This window comes from Agelaius phoeniceus, chromosome 23, assembly GCF_051311805.1.
Source record: "Agelaius phoeniceus isolate bAgePho1 chromosome 23, bAgePho1.hap1, whole genome shotgun sequence".
Lineage (NCBI taxonomy): Eukaryota > Metazoa > Chordata > Aves > Passeriformes > Icteridae > Agelaius > Agelaius phoeniceus.
The window spans coordinates 6,231,619-6,255,519 of record NC_135287.1 but is presented as its reverse complement, the minus strand read 5'-3'; the positions used below and the strand labels follow the sequence as shown (position 1 = coordinate 6,255,519).

At 53.3% G+C, this 23,901-nt stretch overlaps 1 protein-coding gene across 3 annotated transcripts in view; it reads right to left on the bottom strand.

The window, feature by feature from the left end:
* Positions 1 to 23,901, bottom strand: part of NECTIN1 (nectin cell adhesion molecule 1) — a 102,289-nt gene that overhangs the window by 40,860 nt on the left and 37,528 nt on the right. For 2 of the 3 annotated variants that reach the window (XM_077189961.1, XM_077189962.1), the window contains exons 2-5: positions 14,646 to 14,996; positions 13,193 to 13,495; positions 12,505 to 12,622; positions 10,661 to 10,812 (exon numbers count right to left, since the gene is read on the bottom strand). In XM_077189961.1, coding sequence (XP_077046076.1) covers positions 10,661 to 10,812; positions 12,505 to 12,622; positions 13,193 to 13,495; positions 14,646 to 14,996 — 924 coding nt within the window. Of the gene's footprint in view, positions 1 to 113; positions 754 to 10,660; positions 10,813 to 12,504; positions 12,623 to 13,192; positions 13,496 to 14,645; positions 14,997 to 23,901 lie in introns of those variants that run through there. The other variant, XM_054647571.2, reaches the window with a different exon arrangement.

Below are 23,901 nucleotides of genomic sequence, written 5' to 3'. Positions count from 1 at the left end.
TCCCGCCCGCCCTCCCGCACGAGCCCCGCCCCCCCTCCCCAAAAAATGATCCGTAAGCAAAGCCACCCTCCCTCCCCGCTGGCCCCCAGCATCCAAAAAGTCTGTGCGGGGCCGGGGCGTGCGCGGGAGGGATGCAGGGGAGGGAGGGCATCGTTGGTGAGCGTTTGTGAGTGTGTGTGAGTGCGTGTGAGTGCAGCAGAGGGGCGTGGAGCTACACGTACCACTCCTTTTTGGAAATAAAAGAGCCGTCGTTCTGCGACACCATGTTCTCGGCCAGGTCGAGCTGCTCGGGGTCGTACTGGAAGCCGAGTGTCCTCTCGTCGTAAGGTTCGGGGTGGGCCTCGCCCTCGTCCACGGTGAAGTAAGGCCTCTTGGCATCCTCCTCGTAGGCTTTGGGGCCGCCCAGCTTGCGCTCTCCTCCCGCATCCTCATCCTCGTCCTCGTAGGTGCTGCCGCCCAAGGGGCCCGGCTTCTTCTCGTCGTCCGAGTCGTCGGGGTACTGCAGGTTCTGGGCCATGGGGGGGTGGTGCTGAGGGATGCCGGCCTTGCTGTAGCCGTTGCCGTACACGTGCTTCTTTGTGCTGTAGTCACCCTTGAAGGTGTGACGCCGGCGCCGGAGTACCACAAAGAGCACCACGGCCACCAGCAGGACCAGCGAGACGCCTCCCACTATGCCCCCAATCACCGGTGTGGGGATGTTCGGCTGCACCATGGATTTGTGATCATCGATTGGAGACGGGGTGTAGGGAAATTCTGGGTAGGAAAAGACAGATGGAAGGGGGAACAGTGTCAAACCATGCGGAAACGCGCCCTCCCCTCCATGCTCTCATTGCCAGTTTGGGGCGGGGGGTGAGGGGGTGGGAAGATGAGGGTAAGGAACAGGGAAGGGAAAAACTGGGGAAAGGGGAAGAGGGGCGTCCTCACGGGGTCAGCTCTGCCTCAGCAAGGGGAAGGTGCCGTGCCAAGCTGGCCAAGCCTCATGCAGGAGCCCAGCAGGCTGGAAGCAGTGGTTTTACCCTCCCCAGCCCTCCTGGTGCCTCCAGGCGTGCTCAGATCCCACCAGACCCGAGTCTTGAGTCCGGACGCGCTGCGTTTTACCAGCTGACAGAATTCCAGCTCCCCTGAGAGTGCTCCTGACAGGGAGCAAACCCCAAACCCCACCCGAGGGTGGGCATAGACAGGCACCACGTTGGACCCACCAGCTCTGCATCCCTCTGCTCCCAGCCCAGCCCAGATTAGAACCGAGGCAGCAGCACCTTGTGATCCCCCACCCACAGGTCCCCTGTGGCTGCTCAGAGCCCTGCTGGCTCCTGACCCCTTGTGCTGACCCTGCAGCATGAGGACACAGCCCTCCCACTGCTTCTTCCCCTTCCCTGGCCAGCACAGTGCCACTCCTCCTGCTAATCTTGCTCCTACCCTGACCTATTTAAAAAAAATAAATAACTCAAAAGGAGGTAGAGGAAAGAGATGAGAAAGCAGCTCTGTTCTCTTTCATGCAGTTCAACACCTACACTTTGGCACAGATAAAGTTTGAGCCAGGACTTCAATCAACCTTCCTGGGCACAGGTACAGCCCCTGGCTGGGCTCAGAGCCTGTTGAACATCCGTGTCCAGCAGGCATCAGACACCACATGGCTGTCTCAGCCCTTCTCTGCCTCCTAATTCAGGCAGCAGGTGCCCTCTTAATGCCCTGTGGCAGCCTTGTTTTTACATATGAGACCTCTCCCAGTGCTCTTCCCACCTGCAAGGCCTCTCTGCCAACCCTGGAGCCTCCTGGCCTTCACTTCTTCCCCCAGCAGCCAAGGAGAGGTGCAGAGCCAGCAGCAAAGGCAGCATCCCTGAGCACAGCCAGGGTTGTGGGGGGCTCACAGGCAGCAGATTCCAAAGGGATGAGAGGCAGTGACTGCTGCCCACCCCTCTCCATTCCCTGCTGGCACAGCTTTGCCCAGCCACTGAGGGAGAAGGGACAAAGGAGCTTCCCCCAGGTGAAGGCACTGCAACAGCTGCAGGTTTTGGACAAGGGCACTGAATTCGAGCAATTGCTGGCCTGAGCCATAAATGTTTTAGGGTTTTTTTGTGCCTGGAAGATGATTAATTCCTGCCTTTCCTGAAACATCAACCTGACAACAGCATCTTGGTTTCTGCAGTGCTGACTTGCCTGGAGCAGAGCCTCCCGAGGCTGAACCCACACAGAGAGCAGCCCACTGGGCAGAGTGGGCTGGGGGACAGATGGAGGGTCCCTGCTGCAGCCAGAATGAGGAGCAGGATGCTGTGCAGGCAGGAGCCAGCATTTTTTCCCAAGGACAGCCTTAGAGAAGCAGCAAGGGCATGTCTTGCAGCACGGGGAGCCAGGGCTGGGCTGGGGAAAGCCAAAGCCACATGTTGCATCAACAGAAGGCCTGTCCCAGCCAGCTGCTTAATGCAGAACCAGGGACAGTCACGTCCATCCCCTCGTGGTCCTGCCTGCTGAGGGCTCAGCTTCAACCACACAACATCCACGCTGTTCCCTCTACCCCTGCCCAAGCCACCCCCTGGGGCTGCTCCTCGCTGTCCCAGCCTCTGTGGTGCCCAGTTCCCAAAGCTGTGCACGGAGCAGGGGAGGCCTGGAGGCTGAGTGGGAGCAGGGGAAGCCAAGCAAGTCCCCATGGGCTCAATCTTTCATTTTCCCACAGCTCTGAAGCCTCCTCACACCCTGCTGTTCCCCACAGCAAGGCTGAGTCTGTGCATGGCCCCACAGGTCCCAAAACCCACCCTAAAAAAACCCAGATGTGGTGTGCAGATCCCTCAAACCTCAGAGATTCCTCTGCCTCCCAGCTCTGAGAGCAGATCTGAGAGGGGAAGGCTGTGCCTGATTTCTAAAGGAGCTTGGCCCACTTTCCTGGTAAAAGCCTCATTGACAGCCCAGGCTGGATGTGTGAAGGGAAAAGGGGGGATGTTTTCCTACCTTTCTCAGCAGATATTTATTTTTTCCCTGCCCTTTGTGCTGCCCACCCCTGAGGCAGCACTCGCCACCCCCATGGCACTGACAATGCCATGGACATGAGCAGGAACACATCCATCCATCATCCATCCATCCATCATCCATCATCCATCCATCCATCCATCCATCCATCCATCCATCCATCCATCCCTCCATCCATCCATCCATCCATCCATCCCTGTGTCCGTCCATCCATCCATCCATCCCTCCATCCATCCATCCATCCATCCCTGTGTCTGTCCATCCATCATCCATCATCCATCCATCCATCCATCTATCCATCCATCCATCATCCATCCATCCATCCATCCATCCATCCATCCATCCATCCATCCATCCCTGTGTCCTCCATCCATCCATCCCTGTGTCCATCCATCCATCCATCCATCCATCCATCCATCCATCCATCCATCCATCATCCATCCATCCATCCATCCATCCATCCATCCATCCATCCCTGTGTCCGTCCGTCCATCCATCCATCATCCATCCATCCATCCATCCATCCATCCATCCATCCATCCATCCATCCATCCATCCCTGTGTCTGTCCATCCATCCCTGTGTCCGTCCATCCATCCCTCCATCCATCCATCCATCCATCCATCCATCCATCCATCCATCCATCCATCATCCATCCATCCATCCATCCATCCATCCATCCATCCATCCATCCATCCATCCATCCATCCATCCCTGTGTCCGTCCGTCCATCCATCCATCCATCATCCATCCCTCATCCATCCATCCATCCATCCATCCATCCATCCATCCATCCATCCATCCCTGGTGGATTTCACACGTTCCTCAGTCAAGGATTTATTTTCTCCCCTCATCCCATCTCCACCCTCCATTCCCATGCCAGAAAAAACAAACCCAGACTGTGGGCAGGGAGAAAGAAAGAAGGAAGGACGACAGGGGGAAGATCAAATCACCCCCTCCTCACCCACAGAGCTCCTCCCTCCTCATCCTCCCTCCAGCACCGGGCCAGGGGGGGCTCTGAGGATCAGGGGGTGACCCTGGGGTGGGTCGGTGTCGGGGGAGGAGGGGGTCCGGCCCCTCCAGAGCCCGGCACTGCCACTGGATGGCGGCACAGACCCGCGCTGGCTCCGGAGCAGGGGGGCCCTTCCCTGTTCCCGGGCAGGAAGGAGGGGCTGTGCCCTGGGACAAGGTGCCTCGGCACTGGCACGTGGTGAGCGGGGACCAGCGTGTCACCTGTCCCCGCATCCAGATCCATTGGCCACCAGGATATCCAGCAATCCCACAAACTGGGATCCCACCCTGTTTCAAACAGAGCAGCGCCAAGGGGAGAGGGGGAAGTGTGGGAAAAGGAATCCCCTTTTTTTGTGTCCAAGGTGGTGGGGGGGGGCGTGAAATTTCTGGAACCCTGAGCCTGCTCGGAGGCCCCATGTGAAAAATCCATTAGGAAGAGTCTGGAGAGAATTAAAGCCCCTGTGAAAAGCAGCCTGGAGAAACAGGAGACAGCGGAGCCGAGGGAGGGGGAACAAGCCAGGCTTTAATGCCAGCATGAAAAGCCTCCCCCCCTGCCACCCCCCAGCCCTTATAAAAAGAGGGAGTGCTGTATGAATAGGAATTAAAGCAGCAACACTATCTGCCCGTGCCCAGCTCTGCCAGCTGTTGCATTCAGCCCAGCTTCCTGTCCCCGTGCCAGCAGCCAGACCTTGGGGACAGCAGCTGGGAGAGCAGGCAGAGAGACAGGAGCTCAGCCCGGGCTCAGCCTGGCACCTGGCCCAGCCCACAGGTTCCCTTTGATCCCTTTGCAAGGCTCCAGGCATCTCCTGCCCTCTTCCTGCAGCAGCCCAGGGCTGAGCAATGAGGCCACAAACTTCCCCAAACCTTCCCCATCACAAGAGTGGCTTCAAAAGTAGAGGTTTGAAAGAATCCCATCTTTTTCCTAATGGCTGTTTTTCAATAAAAATGAGGCACATGCAAATCATCACACCTGTCCATCAATCCTTTATCTGCTGCTTTTTTGAACCTGCTGGCCCATTTTAGTGCTGTGTGACAGAAGGAGCTGAAATTGTCCCTATCAGAAAGCTCCTGGAGACGGCTGGAGCGGGATCCTTGGTAGAGGTGGGAGCCAAACCTCATTAGACATCAGAGAACCCAGAGGGACAGGAGGCTGTTCCCAGGAGCAGGAAGAGCCCAGATCAGAAAAAGGGTATTTTTAGACACCCAGTAATTCTTCTGTGATATGCAGATCCACTGGAAATCAGCTTTCAAAAGCTCTTCTGCTCATCTGCTGGGATATTTTAAAAGACTGCTTCCTGTGGCCATGTTTTTCCTTTAAGCCCCATTACCATCCTTTTCCCCTCAATCCTAAGGACCAAGGGAAAAAGCAGCACCAGCCCAAATTCTCTCTGTAGCCACAGGCACTGAAGAAAATGTCAAACTCCATGAGGAATTATCTGCTGGACGTGTGTCAGCCCAAGCTCTTCCAGAGGAAGACTCTGGATTTCCTTTTGCTTTGGAAAACCAAACATCCACACAACGTGAACAGCAGCTCCAGGGAGGAACAGGAACCCCAATTCCAACGTATTCACAGGGCTCCCCAGTTCCCAGATGGCCTCAGCAAACACAGAAATGACCCTGCAGGGTTTGTTCAGGAGCCAGATTGCTGATGGCAAACTTTCCCTGCTGGAACAGCCCACACCAAATTATCCCAGGACTTTGCTCGTGTGCTAAGTTATGTACACGAGGGAAGATAAGGAGAAACCTCGGGACAAAGCTGCAATTTGAGAAGCCCAGAGCACTGCTGACCTTCTCCCTCCCCCCTGCACCTCTGCCACGTCCATCTCCAGCCTTCCAAGCCTTCCTCTCCCTCCCAGGGGTTCCTGCAGGGCGGGTGGGGATGGAACAACCACTGGCAGCTAATCCAGCAGTTCAGCAGCTGCCCCCGGCCTTTCAGAGTGTGACAGCTCTTGGGCCAGATGCCAAACGTGTCTTAGGCCTTAATCTCTCTCTCAGGTCACCTATCCCCTGTCAGTCAAGGCCTGCTGCCGTGGGGGCAGCTGGCACAGATGCCACCAGACAGGATGCACAGCCACTCTGCAGGATTAGCATCAGCCAGACCCCCCCTCCTCGGGGCTTGCTCCTCTTTGCCCTCCCCAGCATCCTCCCACCTGAATCTGCCTGGCTTTGGGAGCACCTGCTGCAGGAATTGGCATTTAGGACTTCCCAGAAAGGGCTTTTCCCAGCCTGGTGCTGTGGCAGCAGCTCCAGCGAGCCCCAGGGCTGTTTGCAGTGACCTTGCTGGGACGAGAGCGCTGCTGGTGTGTAAATAACTCCCTGCTGGGAGCCAGGCAGGGGGGGTCAGCAACCCCTGCCAGCTTTTCCTCCCCCCCAGCCTGTAGCAGATCCAAGGCCAGGGCTGCAAAGCTGCTGGCACAGGCTCTCCCTGCTCCCCCAGCTCTGTGAGTCTCCTCCAAAGGTCCGTTTGCCTTTTTTTTCCCTTTCTCCTTGTGCTTCCTCTGGCTGGAGCCAGTGCACAAGTGGGTGAATGTTCCCTGCACAGGGCCAGTGTGCAGTGGCCACGCTCTGCTGCACTCAGAAGAGCCCATGCTCATGAATTCCTACATGCAAATGCTTTATTCCTGCCCTGTGCAGGAATTCCCATTTCCCAAAATTCCCTTTTTCATCCTGCCCTGTGCACGCAGCTTTGGGAAAACCATTTCCATGGCCAGGCTGAAAATTGGGAGTCTAGGTGGGAATATCCACAGCCAGGATGCAAATGGCATCACACAGGTTTGAATATCCATGGGCAGGACAAAACTGGGATTACACAGGTGTGAATATTCATGGGCAGGATAAAAATGGGATCACACAGGTGTGAATTTCCAATGGGATCACACAGGTGTTTAAGTCCATGGGCAGGACAAAAGTGGGGTCACACAGGTGTGAATGTCCATTGGGGTCACACAGGTGTGAATGTCCATGACCAGGATAAAAACAGGATCACACACATGAATATCCATGGCCAGGATGCAGATTGGGATCACACAGGTGAATATCCATGGCCAGGATGGGATCACACAGGTGAATGTCCATGGCCAGGATGGGATCACACAGGTGAATGTCCATGGCCAGGATGGGATCACACAGGTGAATATCCATGGCTAGGATGCAGATTTGGATCACAGGTGAATATCCATGGCCAGGACACAAATGGGATCACACAGGTGAATATCCATGGCCAGGATGCAGATTGGGATCACACAGGTGAATATCCATGGCCAGGATGCAGATTTGGATCACACAGGTGAATGTCCATGGCCAGGATGCAGATTTGGATCACACAGGTGAATATCCATGGCCAGGATGGGATCACACAGGTGAATATCCATGGCCAGGATGGGATCACACAGGTGAATATCCATGGCTAGGATGCAGATTTGTCTCACACAGGTGAATATCCATGGCCAGCTCTCTTTGCAGGACCACCACACACGTGCAGTCCATAAGCACAGCCTTTTACTCTGTCACCCACTGCCTGCAATAAATAGTTACATGTCACACTACATGGCTTGCCTGCGACTGACAAAGGTCCTGCAAGGCAGGAGAAGCTATTAGGGGAACAGATTGCTGGAATAAAATATTAAATTTCCACTTATCAATCTCTTTAATGCGCCATAACTCTCAGAGAAGCATTCAGCCTTCTCCCTCTGAACAAATTGCCCTCCCCATCAGGGGGCTGGAGCAGCCCTGCATTTTCCTCTCTGGGGCCTGGAGGGAAGATTTTGGGTGGCAAAAGGGGGGAGAACAGGGAGACAGAAAGGGGAAAAGCTGCTGCAGGCTTTTCTCTGCATCAGCCTTCTGTGTTGTTTTTTTTTCCCTCCCAAGGCTGGCTGCTCACTAGATTGAACTCCATTTATTGCATGCAGCTCTTGAAAGAGGTTTCGTGGTCCACTGACAATCCCTAAATTGCCTGCAAGACCCAAACAAATGTACCTGTAATAGCTGAGTGAGGAGGGTGAGCCCTCCCCAGCACCGGCCTAATCGCTCCTCAGGGAGAGCTGGATAAACATATTCAGATCCCATGAATTATTAAAGGATTTTTTTTTTTTTATTATTACTATGTGGTGCAGGCCTGGCCTGTGGGGCTGGCTGTTAATCCCTCCTCACAGGGCAGCTGTGGGTGTGCCCTTCATTCCCTCTCATTTAACCTCAACCCCACTGCCAGGACCTTTGGGAACCAGCTGAGATTGCAGGCAGGCAGACACCAACACAACCCCAAAAATCCTGCCAGCCCTGCCAGCCCCCGTTTCCTCTGTGCTGCTGGAGCCTGAGAATGATGCCCTTTTCCAGTCCTTTGTAAAAACACCTGGGAAAGAGACAATTTCAAATTCCAGAGGGGGAAATCCACAGCCCCTCGTGTCTGGAGGAGCCTGTGCAGGTGAGCTGGTGCAACCACCTTCAGTGCCACTGTGGTGCTCAGACACATCAAAAACAGGCAGGAAACACGAAGAGAGAGCTGTGCCTGCTGTGCTGACACCCCAAATGATAAGGGGTGGCTGGACAGGCAGGATGACAGCAAGAAATGAACACAGAGGCTATGGAGGGATGGAAAGTGAGAGCCTGTCACTCCCAAAGTCTTCTTCAGTCCCTGCTCCACCTCCTTCTGTGTCTGGGGGCTGACCTTGGAGGTTTTTAAGCTCTGCTCACTGTTTCAAACGTGCCCCAAGGTTCTGGACACTGTGTGGGACGGATTTCTGCTGCCAAAGGGAGTCAGCTCAGCTTGTACCAGGCACTGCCCCAGGAACACCGAGGTGACAACTCCTCAGCAGCTGATTGTGGCCATGACCTTGCCCTGGTTTTGGGTGCTTGGGCAGGGCCGGGCACAAAGGGTTTTGTTCTTCCAGTGCCTTTCCCTGGCACAAGAAACAGCCCCCAGAGAAATGGCTGTACCAGGAGCAGCTCAGCAGGCAGGGATCCAGGACACGAGGTGTGAATGAAAGGCCTGCTCCGGTGATAACGATCATAAACAAATACCGGGTAATTAGCATCTAATTAGCACATCCCATCCATTGACCTCCAAGCACTTGGATAGAGGAAGCTTAGCCTGGTTTGCCCAAGTTACAGAGAGGGGAGCTGAGGTGCCAAACACGGAGTTATTGCTAATTTTAGCTGTCCCAGACTCGGCTCTGTGCTTGCTCAGCGTTTACCAGCAGAGGAAGCTGGTGGAGGGGGCTGGGGTTTCATCACCCTCAGGTCAGACAGCTCCCCAAGGACTGGGGTGGCAGGAGAGGCTCTGACTGCCCTGGGCTGGGCAGAGCAGGAGGTGACAGCGCCGGGAGCCTGTTCTGTGTTCCCCGTGCCTTGGAAGCCCCCAGTGCACCTCATTCACCTCCCTACCCACCCTGTCCGGGCTCTCTGCAGACCAGAGCTCGCTGCAGTGTGGCTGTGCCCCACCTCACTGCTCCAAGAGGCATTTCCAGCCCTCCTGATAACGCAAATGGCTCCTTTTGCCCCAAAGGAATAGGATAAATGTCCCTTTCCTGCTCTCAAAGCACCCCCAGCCACTTTTCCCCCTGGGTGATGTCTCACAATGTCACTCTGACTTTCAGAAATCAGGTTACTGCCATATGTTATTTCTTCTCTTGAAGCTATTTCTTGACATGACTTTCTCTCCCTGACACTCCCTCAGCTTGCCCACATGTCTTTCCCTCCCTCCTGTGGCCACAGTGCTTTGCAGGCCCTCAGATCCCTTCTGTTTCCTGGGACATCACAGCATCACTTCCCACTGCCTGCAGCCTGGGATGTTGGTCCTCCCCGGAGCCCAAAGCTCCTCCAGCACCCACAGGGATCCCTGGCAGGCGGGTGAGTGAGTTCACAGAGCAGGAACTGCTCTGCAAGGAGCTCAAATGAAGAATCATGAGAATTGCCCAACATCAGGAACACCAAACACCATCGTGGACAAGTGACTCATCCATCTCCTGCCTCTCTGGCAGTCCACATCCTCATCCTGCCCCTTGTTCTGATCAATATCCCCTGATGTGCCTCTGCTGTTAACATGTACAACAACCTCTCTGAATCCAAAGCAGAAGACGAGGGGAGAACAAACTGAATTGGTGTAAGAAAGAAAAAAGGCCATGAGAGGAGAAGAGAAAACCCACAGTAAAGCAGTGCAACACCAGCACCAAGCCAAGAACTCCACTGCCCCATTTCCCTCAGGAGATTCCCACCCTCGAGAGGAGACAGTGACTGAGGAGATGGAGCTGTGTTACAGACACATTTTTTGTCTTTAGGATTTTTTTCTCCTGAGAAGCTGAGAGGCCTCAGGAACAAAATGCAAACAATGGTTATCTGCTGCTGTGGAATGCAACAGGTGGATCTGGATTGGTCTCATGTGGTTGTTTCTAATTAATGGCCAATCACAGCCCAGCTGGCTCGGACTCTCTGTCTAAGACACAAACTTTTGTTATCATTTCATTCCTTTTCTATTCTTAGCCAGCCTTCTGATGAAATCCTTTCTTCTATTCTTTTAGTACAGTTTTAATATAATATATATCATAAACTAGTAAATCAAGCCTTCTGAAACATGGAGTCAGATCCTTGTCTCTCCCCTCATCCTCAGACCCCTGTGAACACAGAACTGCTCACACCTTTGTCTCCCTCCCCACCATTTTTTCCCATGCTGCAGAGCAGCCCAGGTGCTGTCCTACCTGTGACATTGACCTCCACCAGGCCCGAGCGTGTCCCGATGGCGTTGGTGGCCTCGCAGACGTAGGTGCCAGCCACGCTGTAGGACACGGGCCCTTTGAAGTAGATGGTGTTGTTCTGGATTTCCACACTCCCTGGCAGGGTCCCGTTTGGCCTGGGGGGGGACAGAGACAATGTTTGACCCCACAGGTGACACCCAAAGGTGACAACAACGTTCTGGGTCTGTGCTTGTGGAAGCTGGAGGTGCTGGCTGGAAAATCCCCATTAATGCAGGTAGGAAAGGGACACAACCAGAGCTTGTTTTAAGCCCAATTTCCTGCCCATTTAACCCTCCTGATCAGCCAGGGTTAATTTCAAGCACAGCAGTGTTGATTTAGAGCCCTGCCCATGTCACAAAGCGTGGAACTGGAATTATGCAAAACTAAACCCGGAGATACAGAAAATAAATTGACAAAGGCAGATGAAAAAATTAAAAAAAAAAAAGCCCCTGTGTGTTAGGAAAAGACACACATGGCCTGGTTATTCTTAATTACTGAAGCAAAGTAAAGTAATTACTCCTCTTAGGCAATTAAAAATTACTCAAGTAATTCCTTCCCCTCCTCCCAACCCAAATGTGCACATATTGTCAGCAATTTATAAGAAACAAAAGGGAATAACGGGGGTATAATTAGGATTGTAAAGAAGTGCCCAAATGCATGTATTCTGCATGTCTGTATGTACACATATGTACAGAAAACAATTTTTCCAGCTGCATCAAGCCAATGATTCCCAAGATGATGGAAAAACACCTTAACCATGGTCCTATAGAGCTCTGAACCTACAAAAACAAGAGCACAGGGTGCTCAAAAGGGTGGTGTGGGATTGCTGCCTCCTGTGAGAGCTCCCCTGACTGCTGCTCATCACCACCCAAATGGGAGGAGAGGAAAAGCACGGCTGGGTTTTAGATTCCAGGCACAGAAATTGCCTCAAGTGGCATCTCTTCTACCTTGGGTGTGTTTTTGCCTCTGAGGCTTTCCTGGAAATGTTGTGAGGAACCCAGAGAGCCCCTCAGAATTTAAGTCAGACTGGCAGAACCAACAGATGGAGAGAGCTGGGGATGGAGAACTAGGAAAAAAGGCAAGAAAAACAATCCTCTTCAGACTTTCACTTTGAACAGTTTGATCTGGGAAGTGGAATGAGAGAGAATGTGCTCCTTGCAAAGCCATGTTGAGAGCCTCTCTCCTGATGACAAATGCCAGCTGAAAAGAAGAAAGGATCCATTTGATCTTCCTCTTTTAAAGCTACATGAGTGCTTACAGAGAAGAAAGAGCAGCAGGAGAACCACATCAGGTTGTATCAATTCCCACCTGACTGCCCAGACACCCCTCACTCACTTTTCAAGTCCCTTTAGTGTGTTCAGCCAAAAGCTGGAAACCTGAGGACAAGGAATTGCTGCTGTTTAATGCCAGTCACGTGAGGAGCTGATTCCAGGGGAAGGTTGTTCACACACACACACACAAATTTTCTGTTATTTGTGCCTTTTCAAAGCAGGGCAATCCTGGGTTCTTTCCCAGCTCTGCTGCTGAGGCACATGGATCACCTTGTCACATCTCAGCTGCCTCATGTCACCAGGGCAGGATATGATCCCAGTGAGGTGAGAAGGGGGAGTTTTCCCTGGGTATTGAGGCTGCACTGAGCTGGCAGCCACCCTCACCACAGGCATAGGCTGTACCTTCGGGTGACACCACTGACACTAATGGGACTGGGCCCTAAGTGATCACAGGGTGAGGGAGGTGTCTGCAGAGACTCCTTGTCCCTGCTGGGAGGTGACATTTGCTGCTGGCAGCGGGGCTCTGGGGACACTTACAGCTTCCACTCGTAGGTGTGAGCTGGGGGGTTGGCATCAGATTTGCAGATCAGCTTCACATCCTTGCGGTTCAGGAACCAGTTGCCATCAAAGCCCTCGATGGTGACTTCTGGCTCATCTGCAGGGGTGGGGGGAAAGGGAGGAGAGCAGGGGGAGGAAGGGGTTGTGGGAAGGGAAAGGGAAGGAAATGAGATGGGAAGAGATGAGAGGCATGGGTGGGAAAAGGAGAGAGATTAAAAGGAGAGGAAAGGATTGTGGGAAAGGGGAGAAAATGAAATAGGGAGAGATGAGGGGGAAGGAGTGGGGGATGGAAAGATTTAAAGGAGGGAAAGGTGATGGGATGAGGAATGTGGGAAAGGAAAGGGGAAAAAATGAAATAGGAAGAGATGAGGGGGAAGGAGTGGGAGAAGGACAGTGAACACAAGGAGGGAAAGATGATGGGACGAGGAATGTGAGGGAGTGCAAAAGAGAGAGAGAAGGGGAGCAGGAGGGACATGGCAGAGGCAGAGAAAGAAGGTAAGAAAAAGAGAAAACCCACAATTATTCCAAAGGATCCTTTCAGTTCTCACTCTCAAAACCACAACCGCAGCCCCTCCACCAGCCCAACCCAAACCCCTCTTTCTCCAGAGCCTCTCCCCCGGGCAGCCCCGAGCAGGGGGAGCCCTCCCAGCTGTGCCAGGCCCCTTACACTGCACGTTGAGGGTGATGCTGTCGGTGAACCTCTCCAGCTGGTAGTTGACCACGCACATGAGCTGCTGGCGGTGCGCCTCGCGGCTCGGCACCAGCCGGTACCGGCTGATCACCGTGATGGTGCCGTTGCTGTTCCGGATCTCCTGGAACTCCGCCTCCCCCTTCAGCTTCGTGTCCCAGGTGACGGTGCTGGGGGGTTTCCCGTTGGAGGAGGTGCAGGTGGCTACCAAGATCTTTTCTGTCCTGCCAGACTTGGCGATTAGAGGCCTCTTGGTGCCCTCCATCCAGTTCGTGGGCTTGGCTGTAGGGGAGTGAAGAAAGGAGGAGGAGGAGTGTCACAGACATGTTTTATGAAAAATCTTTTCTTTGGGATTTTTTCCCTTGAGAAGCTGAGAAGCTTCAGAAACAAAATGGAAACAATGGTTATCTGCTGCTGTGGAATGCAACAGGTGCATCTGGGATTGGTCTCATGTGGCTGTTTCTAATTAATGGCCAATCACAGCCCAGCTGGTTCAGACTCTCTGTCTGAGCCACAAGCTTTTGTTATCATTCTTTCTTTTTCTATTCTTAGCTAGCCTTCTGATGAAATCTTTTCTCGTATTCTTTTAGTATAGTTTTAATATAATATATATCATAAAATAATAAATCAGGCCTTCTGAAACATGGAGTCAGATCCTGGTCTCTTCCCTCATCCTCAGACCCCTGTGAACACGGTCACAGAGGAGGAGGAGAAAAGGGTACAAAGGGATGGTTAGAAAAGCAGTGCTGCTGGGTTTGCTACACCCCCAGAGCCATCTAACACCACTGAGGCTGTGACAGGGCTTGTGGTGAGTCCAGAGTGTGCAAATTGCCAGCAATAATTCCCATGTAGTAATTGCTTTATGGCAGTGCCTATGCACCTTGCACCATCTACCTGCATCATTTATGGGGAAACTATGGTGGAGGTGCCCTAAATGCACAGATATATGGAAAATAAGCCCTTTCCTCCCAGAGGTTTCTATCCCTGTGTTAGAAAGGAACTGAAATTGGAGAGAAATCAACTCATGTAGACCTTGGGTGGTGTCTGTTCACTCACAGCCCTGAGCTCCAGGGACAAGCTCTACTTGAGTTTAGGATCAATCTGTTGTTTCTTCTCTCTTGACAGCCCCAGCTCATTAAAACTCACCACTCCCACAGGGACCTGGTCACTGTTACTGCACCTACATTAGGAGTGTAGGTGGAGGGAAAAGGGGAACTGAGGCCTGGAAAAAGAAGAGGTGTGACAGCTCAGCTGTCTCAGAACCACCTGCTTTGTGTTCCCTGCTCTTCACCTCTTCCCAGTCAACTTAGAAATCCATCCCTGCTACAATTTATACCCCAAATTTGCCCCAAACTCCCAGGATGTGAATCTCAGCTTCCTCCAGCTCTGTTGGACTGGAGGTTCACCCTGCAGAGCCTGCCCAGAGCCTTACCCAGCACGGTGAGGTTCAGCTGCCCTTCCCGGTTGCCGGTTGGGAAGGTGGCAAACTCACAGATGTAAACGCCCTCATCATCCAGCTCCAGCCGGGACAGCTGGATGGTGCCATCCTTGAAGGAAGGGTTGCGGAAAGTCACCCTCTCCTTGTAGGGGGACAGGATGGACACGCCCATGGCGGGGTTGTAGATGGCCACATTCTGCTTGGTGCCATTGGTGGCCTTCTGCCATGTCACCTGCGTGATCTTCACGGCGGGCAGCGGGTTGGTGAAGCTGCAGTGCAGCACCACGTCCGTGCCGATGAACCCCGAGACGGTGTCATTGACCAAGACACTCTGAGCTTGCAGCCCTGCAATGAAATGGCAACTTGTGAGCGTTTGGGGACTTCCCAGAAGCATTGTGGTTATTGGCATCAGGCTCAGGAATTTCCTCTATTTACTCCACTTGTTTCACAGAGTCACAGAATGACCAGGTTGGATGAGACCCTCAAGACCATTGAGTCCAACCCCGCCCCAACACCCCAACTCAACCCTGGTACCCAGTGCCACATCCAGGCTTTGTTAAACACACCCAGGGATGGGGACTCCATCACCTCTCCAGGCAGAACATTCCAGAACTTTATCACCCTTTCTGTGAAAAACTTTTTCCCAATATCCAACCTGTATTTCCCTTGGGGCAGCTCGAGGCTGTGTGCTCTGGTTCTGTCAGTGCTGCCTGGAGAAAGAGCCCAGCCCCAGCTGAGCACAGGCACCTTTCAGGAGCTGCAGAGAGTGATAAGGTCACCCCTGAGTCTCCTTTTCTCCAGGCTAAACAACCCCAGCTCCCTCAGGGGTTCCTCACAGGGTTTGTGTTTCATACTGACATGGCTGATACAAGGGCAATTTGTGGCTACAGGCACCTTCTGCATCCACCTGCAGCTTCATTCTTGATCATAAACACCTTCCTCCCACTATGACCAGCCTAGGGCTCATCATCATCATCACCCAAAGGCACAAGGCTGGATCAATAACACCTTCTTCTCTTTGTCTTCAGCTCAGGGTGACACTGAGTCAGTTGTGGCAAATATGCAGGGCATGTGTGTCTGCAGGCATGTGAAAGCCCTGATGTTTATCAGCACAGCACATCCCAACATATGCTAACACACACTCAGACATCCATTTAATCCCATTGGAGCTGCAGCAGTAATTAAAGGAGCTGCAAAGACCCAGCCCTCATTTCAGGGCAGCAATAATTCCCATACAAGAACAACGTTAAGGCACTGCCTCTACACCTTGCATGATCTCCCTGTATCATCCAGATCATTTCTGTGGCCTTTTTATAACCCCAGAAATGGCTGAATTTAGGAACCTTCCACCCTGATTCTGTGGAAGGTGCTGGTGAAAAGTGGGAGCTGCAGTCCATGACAGCTCTTCTGTCTCAGTTGATTCCTCCCCTGACAGATGGAGAAAAGCATCTCCCACCAGACTGACCCTGAAATTCATCTTTGTTGCCACTGTGTCTTTTCCTAATCTGTGTGTTTAGAGATAATGCTCTGGTAATTATACAGCCAGTATTTGTATGATAAATACAACAGGGAGGCAAGGTGGGAAGAACGAGAAAAGCGGGTTTTGCTCCCAGCTTCTGGGAGAATCTGCAATTGGATGGATTCTGGGAGCTGGGCAGGAAAGGAAAGAAAGGGATAGTTAAAAAAAGAAAGGTAGAGAAATCTTTCATGTTCTGCACAGAGAATGAGGAACATGAAAGAGTAATGGAACAGAGAGAGGGGCCGGGGAAAGAAAAATGCAGAGCAAGAGAAACAAGACAGCACCTCCTAACAGAAATGTCACCCTGCTCTGTTCTTCCAGGGATGAATGGCTCCCTGTCCAAGGCTAAAATAAACTCCTCAGTGTTGGTCCCCGTGGCAGATGTGCCCTGGGACCTCTCCAAGAGTCTCCTTCCTGCAGTTTCACAGACACACACACGAGTGCAGGCAGACAAAACTCTTCTCCACCCACACTCCATGTTGCCCCCTCACTCCCTGCCTGCTGTTCCCAGCCTCACCCTAATCCCCACATCTCATCCATGCCTCTTCTCTCTCCCTTCTCCTTCCTGTGACCCTGAGGACAAGCCCCAACAACCCAGCCTGGCCACGAGACGCCACCAGCTGACCACAGCCATCAGCAGTTCCGACTGAAACTCGGCCTCCAGAGCTTTGTGTGGACTTGCCCCCTGCTCCCCGAGCCAAGCCCCACACCCCAACACTGAAGCTGGGTGATCAGGAATGTTCTCCAAAGCTTCTTGCAGCCACAGCAAAGCGCTGGTGCCCTCAAGTGCCTGCACACACAAAGCCACCGTGTCCTCTGGGGCTGGCAGGGTGCACCCTTCCCCTCCCAGCACAGCCAGGGCCATCTTCCCCACAGTTTTCTCCCCACAAAGCAGAGGGTTGGGATGTCCTCACTCTGAGAAAGTCACATCTGAACCATGTTTCCCCTCTGGAGAGGGATGTCCCAGCAGCAGGACACAGTGCAGGACATTTCTACCACCAGCACCCACAACATCCTCCCTGATGAAACAAGGGCACAGGCTGGGTTTGGATGAGGCCACGCTGGGATCTGAGGGAAGAACGGGGGCACAGGGGAGGGGGAGATGTCTCCACCATGCTGTGCAGCATATGCTGCTCCTTCCACCCCAGAGGTGAGCGTTGCCCACACTCGCCGAGGTGAGGAACAGCTTTGCCAGGCAGTCTGGCTCGGAAGGCTCCAGAGCCTCCCAGAGCGTGTGGGAGCTTGCTGGGGAGCACTTCAATCACGTAGCCAGGGCCTTGGGAACGGCCCAGCCCGGGTGGGTGTGCTCAGCACTCCCTCAGCTCCCAGGGCCCGGGCAGCGCCGAGTCATGAGCGCCTCCTCCACCGAGGGCCGCTGCCCCCAGCGGAGCCTGCCTGGGGCTGGGGCGCTGCCACAGGAGCTGGCTGTGCTCCCCACAGGGGCTGGCTGTGCTCCCCACAGGGGCCGGCCCTGCTCCCCACAGGGGCCGGCTCTGCTCCCCACAGGGGCCGGCCCTGCTCCCCACAGGGGCTGGCCCTGCTCCCCACAGGGGCCGGCTGTGCTCCCCACAGGGGCTGGCCCTGCTCCCCCCACAGGGGCCGGCTCTGCTCCCCACAGGGGCCGGCTGTGCTCCCCACAGGGGCCGGCCCTGCTCCCCACAGGGGCTGGCTGTGCTCCCCACAGGAGCCGGCTCTGCTCCCCACAGGGGGTGGCTCTGCTCCCCACAAGCTCCCTGACCCCCCACGGGGCCCAGCGGGGCCCTTTGAACCGGCGTTTCCACAGCCCCACAAAGCGGCCCGGCGCAGGAAGTCAGGGCTCAGCGTCTCCTCTGGTGCCTGGGAGCAGCAGAGGAGCCAAATTGCAGGCAGGAGAGGGTGGAAGGCCACCAGATTCTCCTCAGAGTCACCCCTGCAGGGCTGGCAGTCCCTTGTGGCATGAGCACTGCCAGGCTGAAGGCCTCCACTGATGTGCCACACGAATGGAGATAAAGTCATTCAACCTGCAGGGAATGTGATGGATGGCACAGGGGAGGTCAGTCTAGTCCCTCATTCCATCCATCATTACTGTGCCCTTCCTTTATGCTGTGATCTCCCTGCAAATTAATGAACTGACCCTTTTAAAAATCAAGTTATTTATCTTGGCCTTGAGCAGCAGCAACAATTCCCAGTTCTACCCTCCCCCTGCCATGGGACCCATGCATCAAAACAGTCTGGACTTGGACATAAATTGGATGAAAAGTGGATTTTGGAGATGATAAACCTGATCCTGAACCCACAATGGTCCTGCAGAACCCTCCTGTGCTCAGGTGTGAAGAGCCAGACTTCTGGCCAGGGAAAAAGCTGGTGCCAGTTGAGTGAAGACAGCTTGCCAACAGCCAAATGCTGCCAAAGCTGGGATTCAGGCCTTTACATGCAGCAGCCTTGACAAAAACACATTCCAAACTTTCTCAGGGCTTCAGGGGAAAAGGGAAAACAAAAAAATAACACCCGGCAGAACAAAATAACAAAACAAACAAACAAAAAAAAACACCCTGAAAAACCCCAAACACAGCGCGGAAATCGCGTTTCCTTTCCAGGTGACTGAACAACTCTTTTGCAAGACAGGAAAAACTCTCTCTGTTCCACTCACCTAAGCCTTAAATCAGGAAAACAACGCACCCATTCTGCTCCAGGAGCACCCACACCTCAATGCAGCGATGAGGAAGGGGGACAGATAGGGGAAAGGGGTTTGGGAGGTTGTTGGATCAGTTTCCCATCCTAAATCAGAAGCCAGAGGGCAAACCTGGCTGCTGCCACGCTCTGGAGAGTGCTCGTTTGAGTACTTGTTTGCAAGGTGACTGAGCTGGGCTGACAGGCCTTCCCTCGCCCCGTTACACACTCAATAATTCATCAGGGCAAATGCATAGATAATTGATGGCAATGAGCACGCACGGCCGGCAGAGGAGGAGAAAATAAAATCACTAATCAGCCTCTGGAGAGGTTTGAACATATTCAGCTGGATGTGTGTGTGTGTGTGAAGTGCTGGGATTGGCCGCGTTTCTCCTTTTGCTGAATGATCTGTGTGCTTGGTAGGGCAGGGAGAAAGCTTGGGATGAATCCTGCCATTTTCACACCCCAAGATCTCCCAGTGCCCACCAATCCATGCTGACACCTCCCAGGGGCAGCCAGCACCCGAGCAAGGATTAGCTGGATGGGTTGCAGCTTGCCCACTTGCATTTTATTCATTAGTTTTGTGGTGTTATTTTTTGTCGCGGACCAAAAAGGGCCCAGCCGTGTGCCAAAGACTTGTTGGTGCCAAGACCTCATTAGTGCAGACCTCAGAGATCCTACTCCTCCACCTTGGCCTCTGAAGTGGTTTGTGTTGATGCCTTTCCCCACGATCCCAACCCCAGATATTCACCGAGGCCTCAGGGGCTCCGTGCACAGCTCGGGGTGCCCTGAGGCTCACGGGCTGGGAAGGGAGGGCTGCACTCCCTGGGTGTCAGGGGCATTGGGACACAGCAGAAGTGGCAGGTGGTGGCTCTTAGAGCTGGAAACTCTTTCTCCTAAAATCCCAGGAGGTGCTGTTCCCACACCTGCAAATCAGGTTCTTGCTCCCCCATGCAGAAAGCTCTGGAAATGATCTCCAGGCTCTGGGTGAGCTCTGTCACAACCTCACTCAATGCCTCTTTGTTAAGAGCCATGTGAACTGCACTCTGCTTTGCACAACCTTGCCTCTGCTCAGCCTCTCACCAATTTCTCTCCCTCCTGTTCCCTGATACTCATCTCCCCTCCAGGGCACTGAAACAGGCCTTGGCAGAGTGTGATGAGCCACCCTTTGGTGTGGCAATATCATGACTGATGCAGATGTCACAAAGCTCCTGATTCTTAGTCACAGCAGCTGGGATCTTACAGAAGGACAAATCAATGCATCACACTTCAACCTGCACTAAGTCCCACAAAAAGACCTGATTTTTGGGACAGCACCGTGGCCATGGCAGTGATGTCCCATCCTGTATCTCTCACAGACACTGCAAATTTTCCATGAAGGAAAACTGGGATGGAACAGGAGCCCAAAACTTTCCCCTCCATGGCACTTCCTCTCCTGGTGTTTCTGAACTCATCTTTCTGAAGGAAAACAAGGTTTGAAACACAACTTGTGTGGGGCAGAGCCTCCAGCAGCCCAGAGGAACATCCCAGGTTGTCAGGCAGGGTGGGAAACATGAGAAAAAAGATCCTAAATCCCAGCAGGGGAATTTCAGGTGGCAAGAAGCAAAGGTGTGAGGTGGCACTTGGCCAAGAGGTTGGGGTTGGTAGCTCTGCTCTTGCCAGGGAGCCTTTGCATTGATTGCCAGGCATTTAAATCAGGATTCTGCTGCTCTTCCAGGAGCACAGGGCCTGCCTTGCCCTGCTGGGAGCCCGTTGCAATGAAGGAGTGGGCTCCAGTGAGTCACCCTAGGCCCTTCCTGTGGCAGCAGACTTTCACTGGAGGTCTCTCTGCATTCCACTGATTCACTCCTGCAGAGCCTGAGCACCACAGGGACTGTGAAACTTGAGTTTCCAACACAAGGGGAGGGGGAGCCTTAGAAGGGAGATGAGAGAGATGTGGCAAGATTATAGCTCCAGGTGACATGGCTGCACATGAAAGGCCTGAGATAACACTGGGATGGGGTGAGGACACCCCAAGAGAGAAACTGCACGCCCAGGCATCCCTTCCCCCTTCCCAGTGGGAGCTGGGAGAGATTTATGGGAGCTGTCGGGAAATGGCAGCGTTGTACAATGGCCTGCTTGGCCCTCAGCCAAATAAATCCCTCCCATAAAGAAAGGACTGGGCTGGCCTTTGGCTTGAAAATGGGAAACACGGGGTCCTCTCCTCGAGGTCACTGGTTCAGACCCAGATCCAGCCCATGGCAGAGATGATTTTATCCCAGGACCAGTCAATGGCTCGTATCGAGCGAGGTCTCCAGCCAGGCCATCATTGGCAGCCTTTGGGGTAAAGCCTTCTCCTGCCTGGGCAGGATTTCCTCTCTGGATAAATGGAGCACAAAGCAGCCTCAGGAGCCCCTGGAATGAAAGCTCTTCCCCAAAGGGCCTCATCCATTGATGCTCCACTTATAATCTGGTCACTGAGCCACTGCTGGGACTCACACACAGGCCCCAAGCAAGAGCAAGGCCATGCTTGTCCCAGTGTTCCTCATGGAAAGAGATGGAAGAAAAAGAGACCAGGGTGGGATGGGCCACAGATTGAAGAGACAGGGATGACCACCAGACTAGACCACGAGTTTTTCAACTTTGCAAACATCCCCAGCTGCATCCAGCCAGGAAAAGGGCTGCAAAGCAGGGGAGTGGGATGGGAACAGCAGCCTGCCTCTGCTCCCAGCTCTCCCTCCCTGCCGTTCCTTCCCTGCCGTTCTCACAGCTGCTTTGCTTCACCCCCCAAGTCACGGGGAGGGGAACATGCCCCATGGCGAAAGCAGGGAGGCTGGCAGAGCAGGGCTCCTGCAGAAAGAGCTGACACAGCACTGGGAAAGGCCTTCCTGCAATAAAGCTCCCAAAGCCCGTGCTCAGCAACAAAGCACAAAGGCTCCGTCTGCGCCGCGCAGTGCCCGGCCCGCCCCAGCGCGCCCGGCTGATCCAGCTGCCAGCTCCCACACACCTGAGCACACACACACAGCCTGCTGTGCCCCACTGCTGCCCACTTGGCTCATTTCCCCTCTCCTGTGGCCTGGATGTGGCTCCAGCTCCTTCCTCAGCTCTTTTCCTGCCGTGTGCTCCTGCTCCCACCTGTCCAGCGCTTGGTTTCGCAACTCCAATCTCCTTTGTCCTGCAATTTCCATGTCACATCTCCTTCCCTCCCCACTGCCTGTGTCCAGGATTGCCTCTCCAGCTGGTCAATGCTTGTGCCTTTCTTTGAATTGCTCTCCTTCCATTGTAGCCTTAAAAATCTTCCCACCCCTCTGGTATCTCCACCGCCACACCCCAGCCCACTCGCCCGCCCCTGCTCATCCCCAGCCACTGTTCCACCAGTGGACATGTCCAGGATGGCATTCTGCACTAGGAAAAGCAGGCAGCTGGCCAGGCAAGGACAAAGAATCAAAAATCCAAGACTCTTCTCTCTGGAATCATCTCGCTGCCTGCCAGCAAGGAAAAAACCAAGGTCTTCTTGCTTACCAATTCTAACCTGTAAGCAAAAGAAAGAGGACCACAAGCAGAGCCAATGCTTATTTGGTGGTTGGGTGGGGAAGAAAAGCTGGAAAATCAAGTGTGGAGGAAGGGAAAGAAGTTGGAGCTTTGAGAAGAGGGAAGCTAATTAAGCTGAGACTGTCCTGAGACCTTATCTTGATGGGCTGAGTCCTCAAATGCACACGAGTGTTTTCTCTGCTCTGCCTCTTTCTTGGACTTCCTTGTTGCCTTGGATATTGTTCAAGGAGCTCTGGTCCAGTGCTAAATCTCCTCGAGCTCTCCAGGTGCTAAGGAGGAGAGATTTAATGAGGAGCTGTGAAGAGGGGATCAAGATAGTAACCCATGGAGAGCCTCATTTCCGAAAGGAGGGAACTTGAGACTGAAGAGATTCAATAAAAACAAAAATAAACTCGATGGCACAGAAAAACGAGAGAATATCAGATCCTTCCCCCCCTCTCTCTGGTCTGTGGAGCTGGAGCAGGAAATGGGGGAGCTCTCAGGGCTGGAGCAGGGAGTGACTCACTCGCCTCCACAATGGGAACGGGACAAAGCCGAAACTCTGCTGACTCAGGCGTGACTTCAGCGCCAGGGTTAATAACTGGCAGCCTCCCCTGGCTGCCCCAGCAGCCAATTCCCTCTGTCCCCACTCAAACCAAGCCTCTTTCATCAGCAGAGATGCCCGGTCACAGGAAATTATCAAAGATTCCAAACGCTGGCCTCGTGTCCAAAACGTGGTGAAAAATGCACCCCTGCCAAAGCCCGCTGGTGCTGGCCAGCCCTGTAATTTTCAAGGAGAAGATCAAAACTCTGACTTTCCTATAACTGAAATGTGTGTTTAATAGTCACAGCTTTCTGCCTGTGGTTTTGCTTTCCTCCCATTAACTCTCAGGATATAACATATTGCTGATATCTCACTATCTCCCAAAGTTAAAAAGAAATGTTTCCTCCTCTCGGGAGCAGGGATGCCACGCTCTGTTCTTCTGTAATTTGTTTCGAAAGACAGAAACAAGCAAGTTTTTTTGTAACCAGGAGAATGTGATATATGCTCTGGTGGCTGACAAGTAGGGAAAAGCTTTGCAAACAAGACAAATGCAAACATGGCACCAACAGATGCAATGGACAGACACCCTTCGCTGGCTCCCTGCCTGTGATTTCTCTTTTAATGTGTTTTTATCTTGCCCTAGAGATATCTCTGCAGGCAAGTGGGAAAGGCTCAGACCTCCCAACTTTCTCTGGGTTGTTTAAAGATTCCAGCCCATGAACAACAGCCCAGAAAGAACAGTGAGCACAAATAACCTCAAATTCAATGCTCTGCTTGATTTCCAACCTGCTGCTGCTCAGCTTTCTTATCATCAAACCCCTGTGTAAGGGATTTCTACAGATTTCACTTCTTAGAGCAGAGGCAGACACAGCTCCAGTCCTACCTGGGCCCCATCGGCAGGAATCACTCTGCATATTTATGGAAAAAAGCTTTGCATCTTCAAAAGGCTTTTCAAACAGCAACTAATTAATCCTCCAACACCCTGAGAGGCAGGAAAGCCTTATTACCCCTGCTTTCAGGGGTGGGGA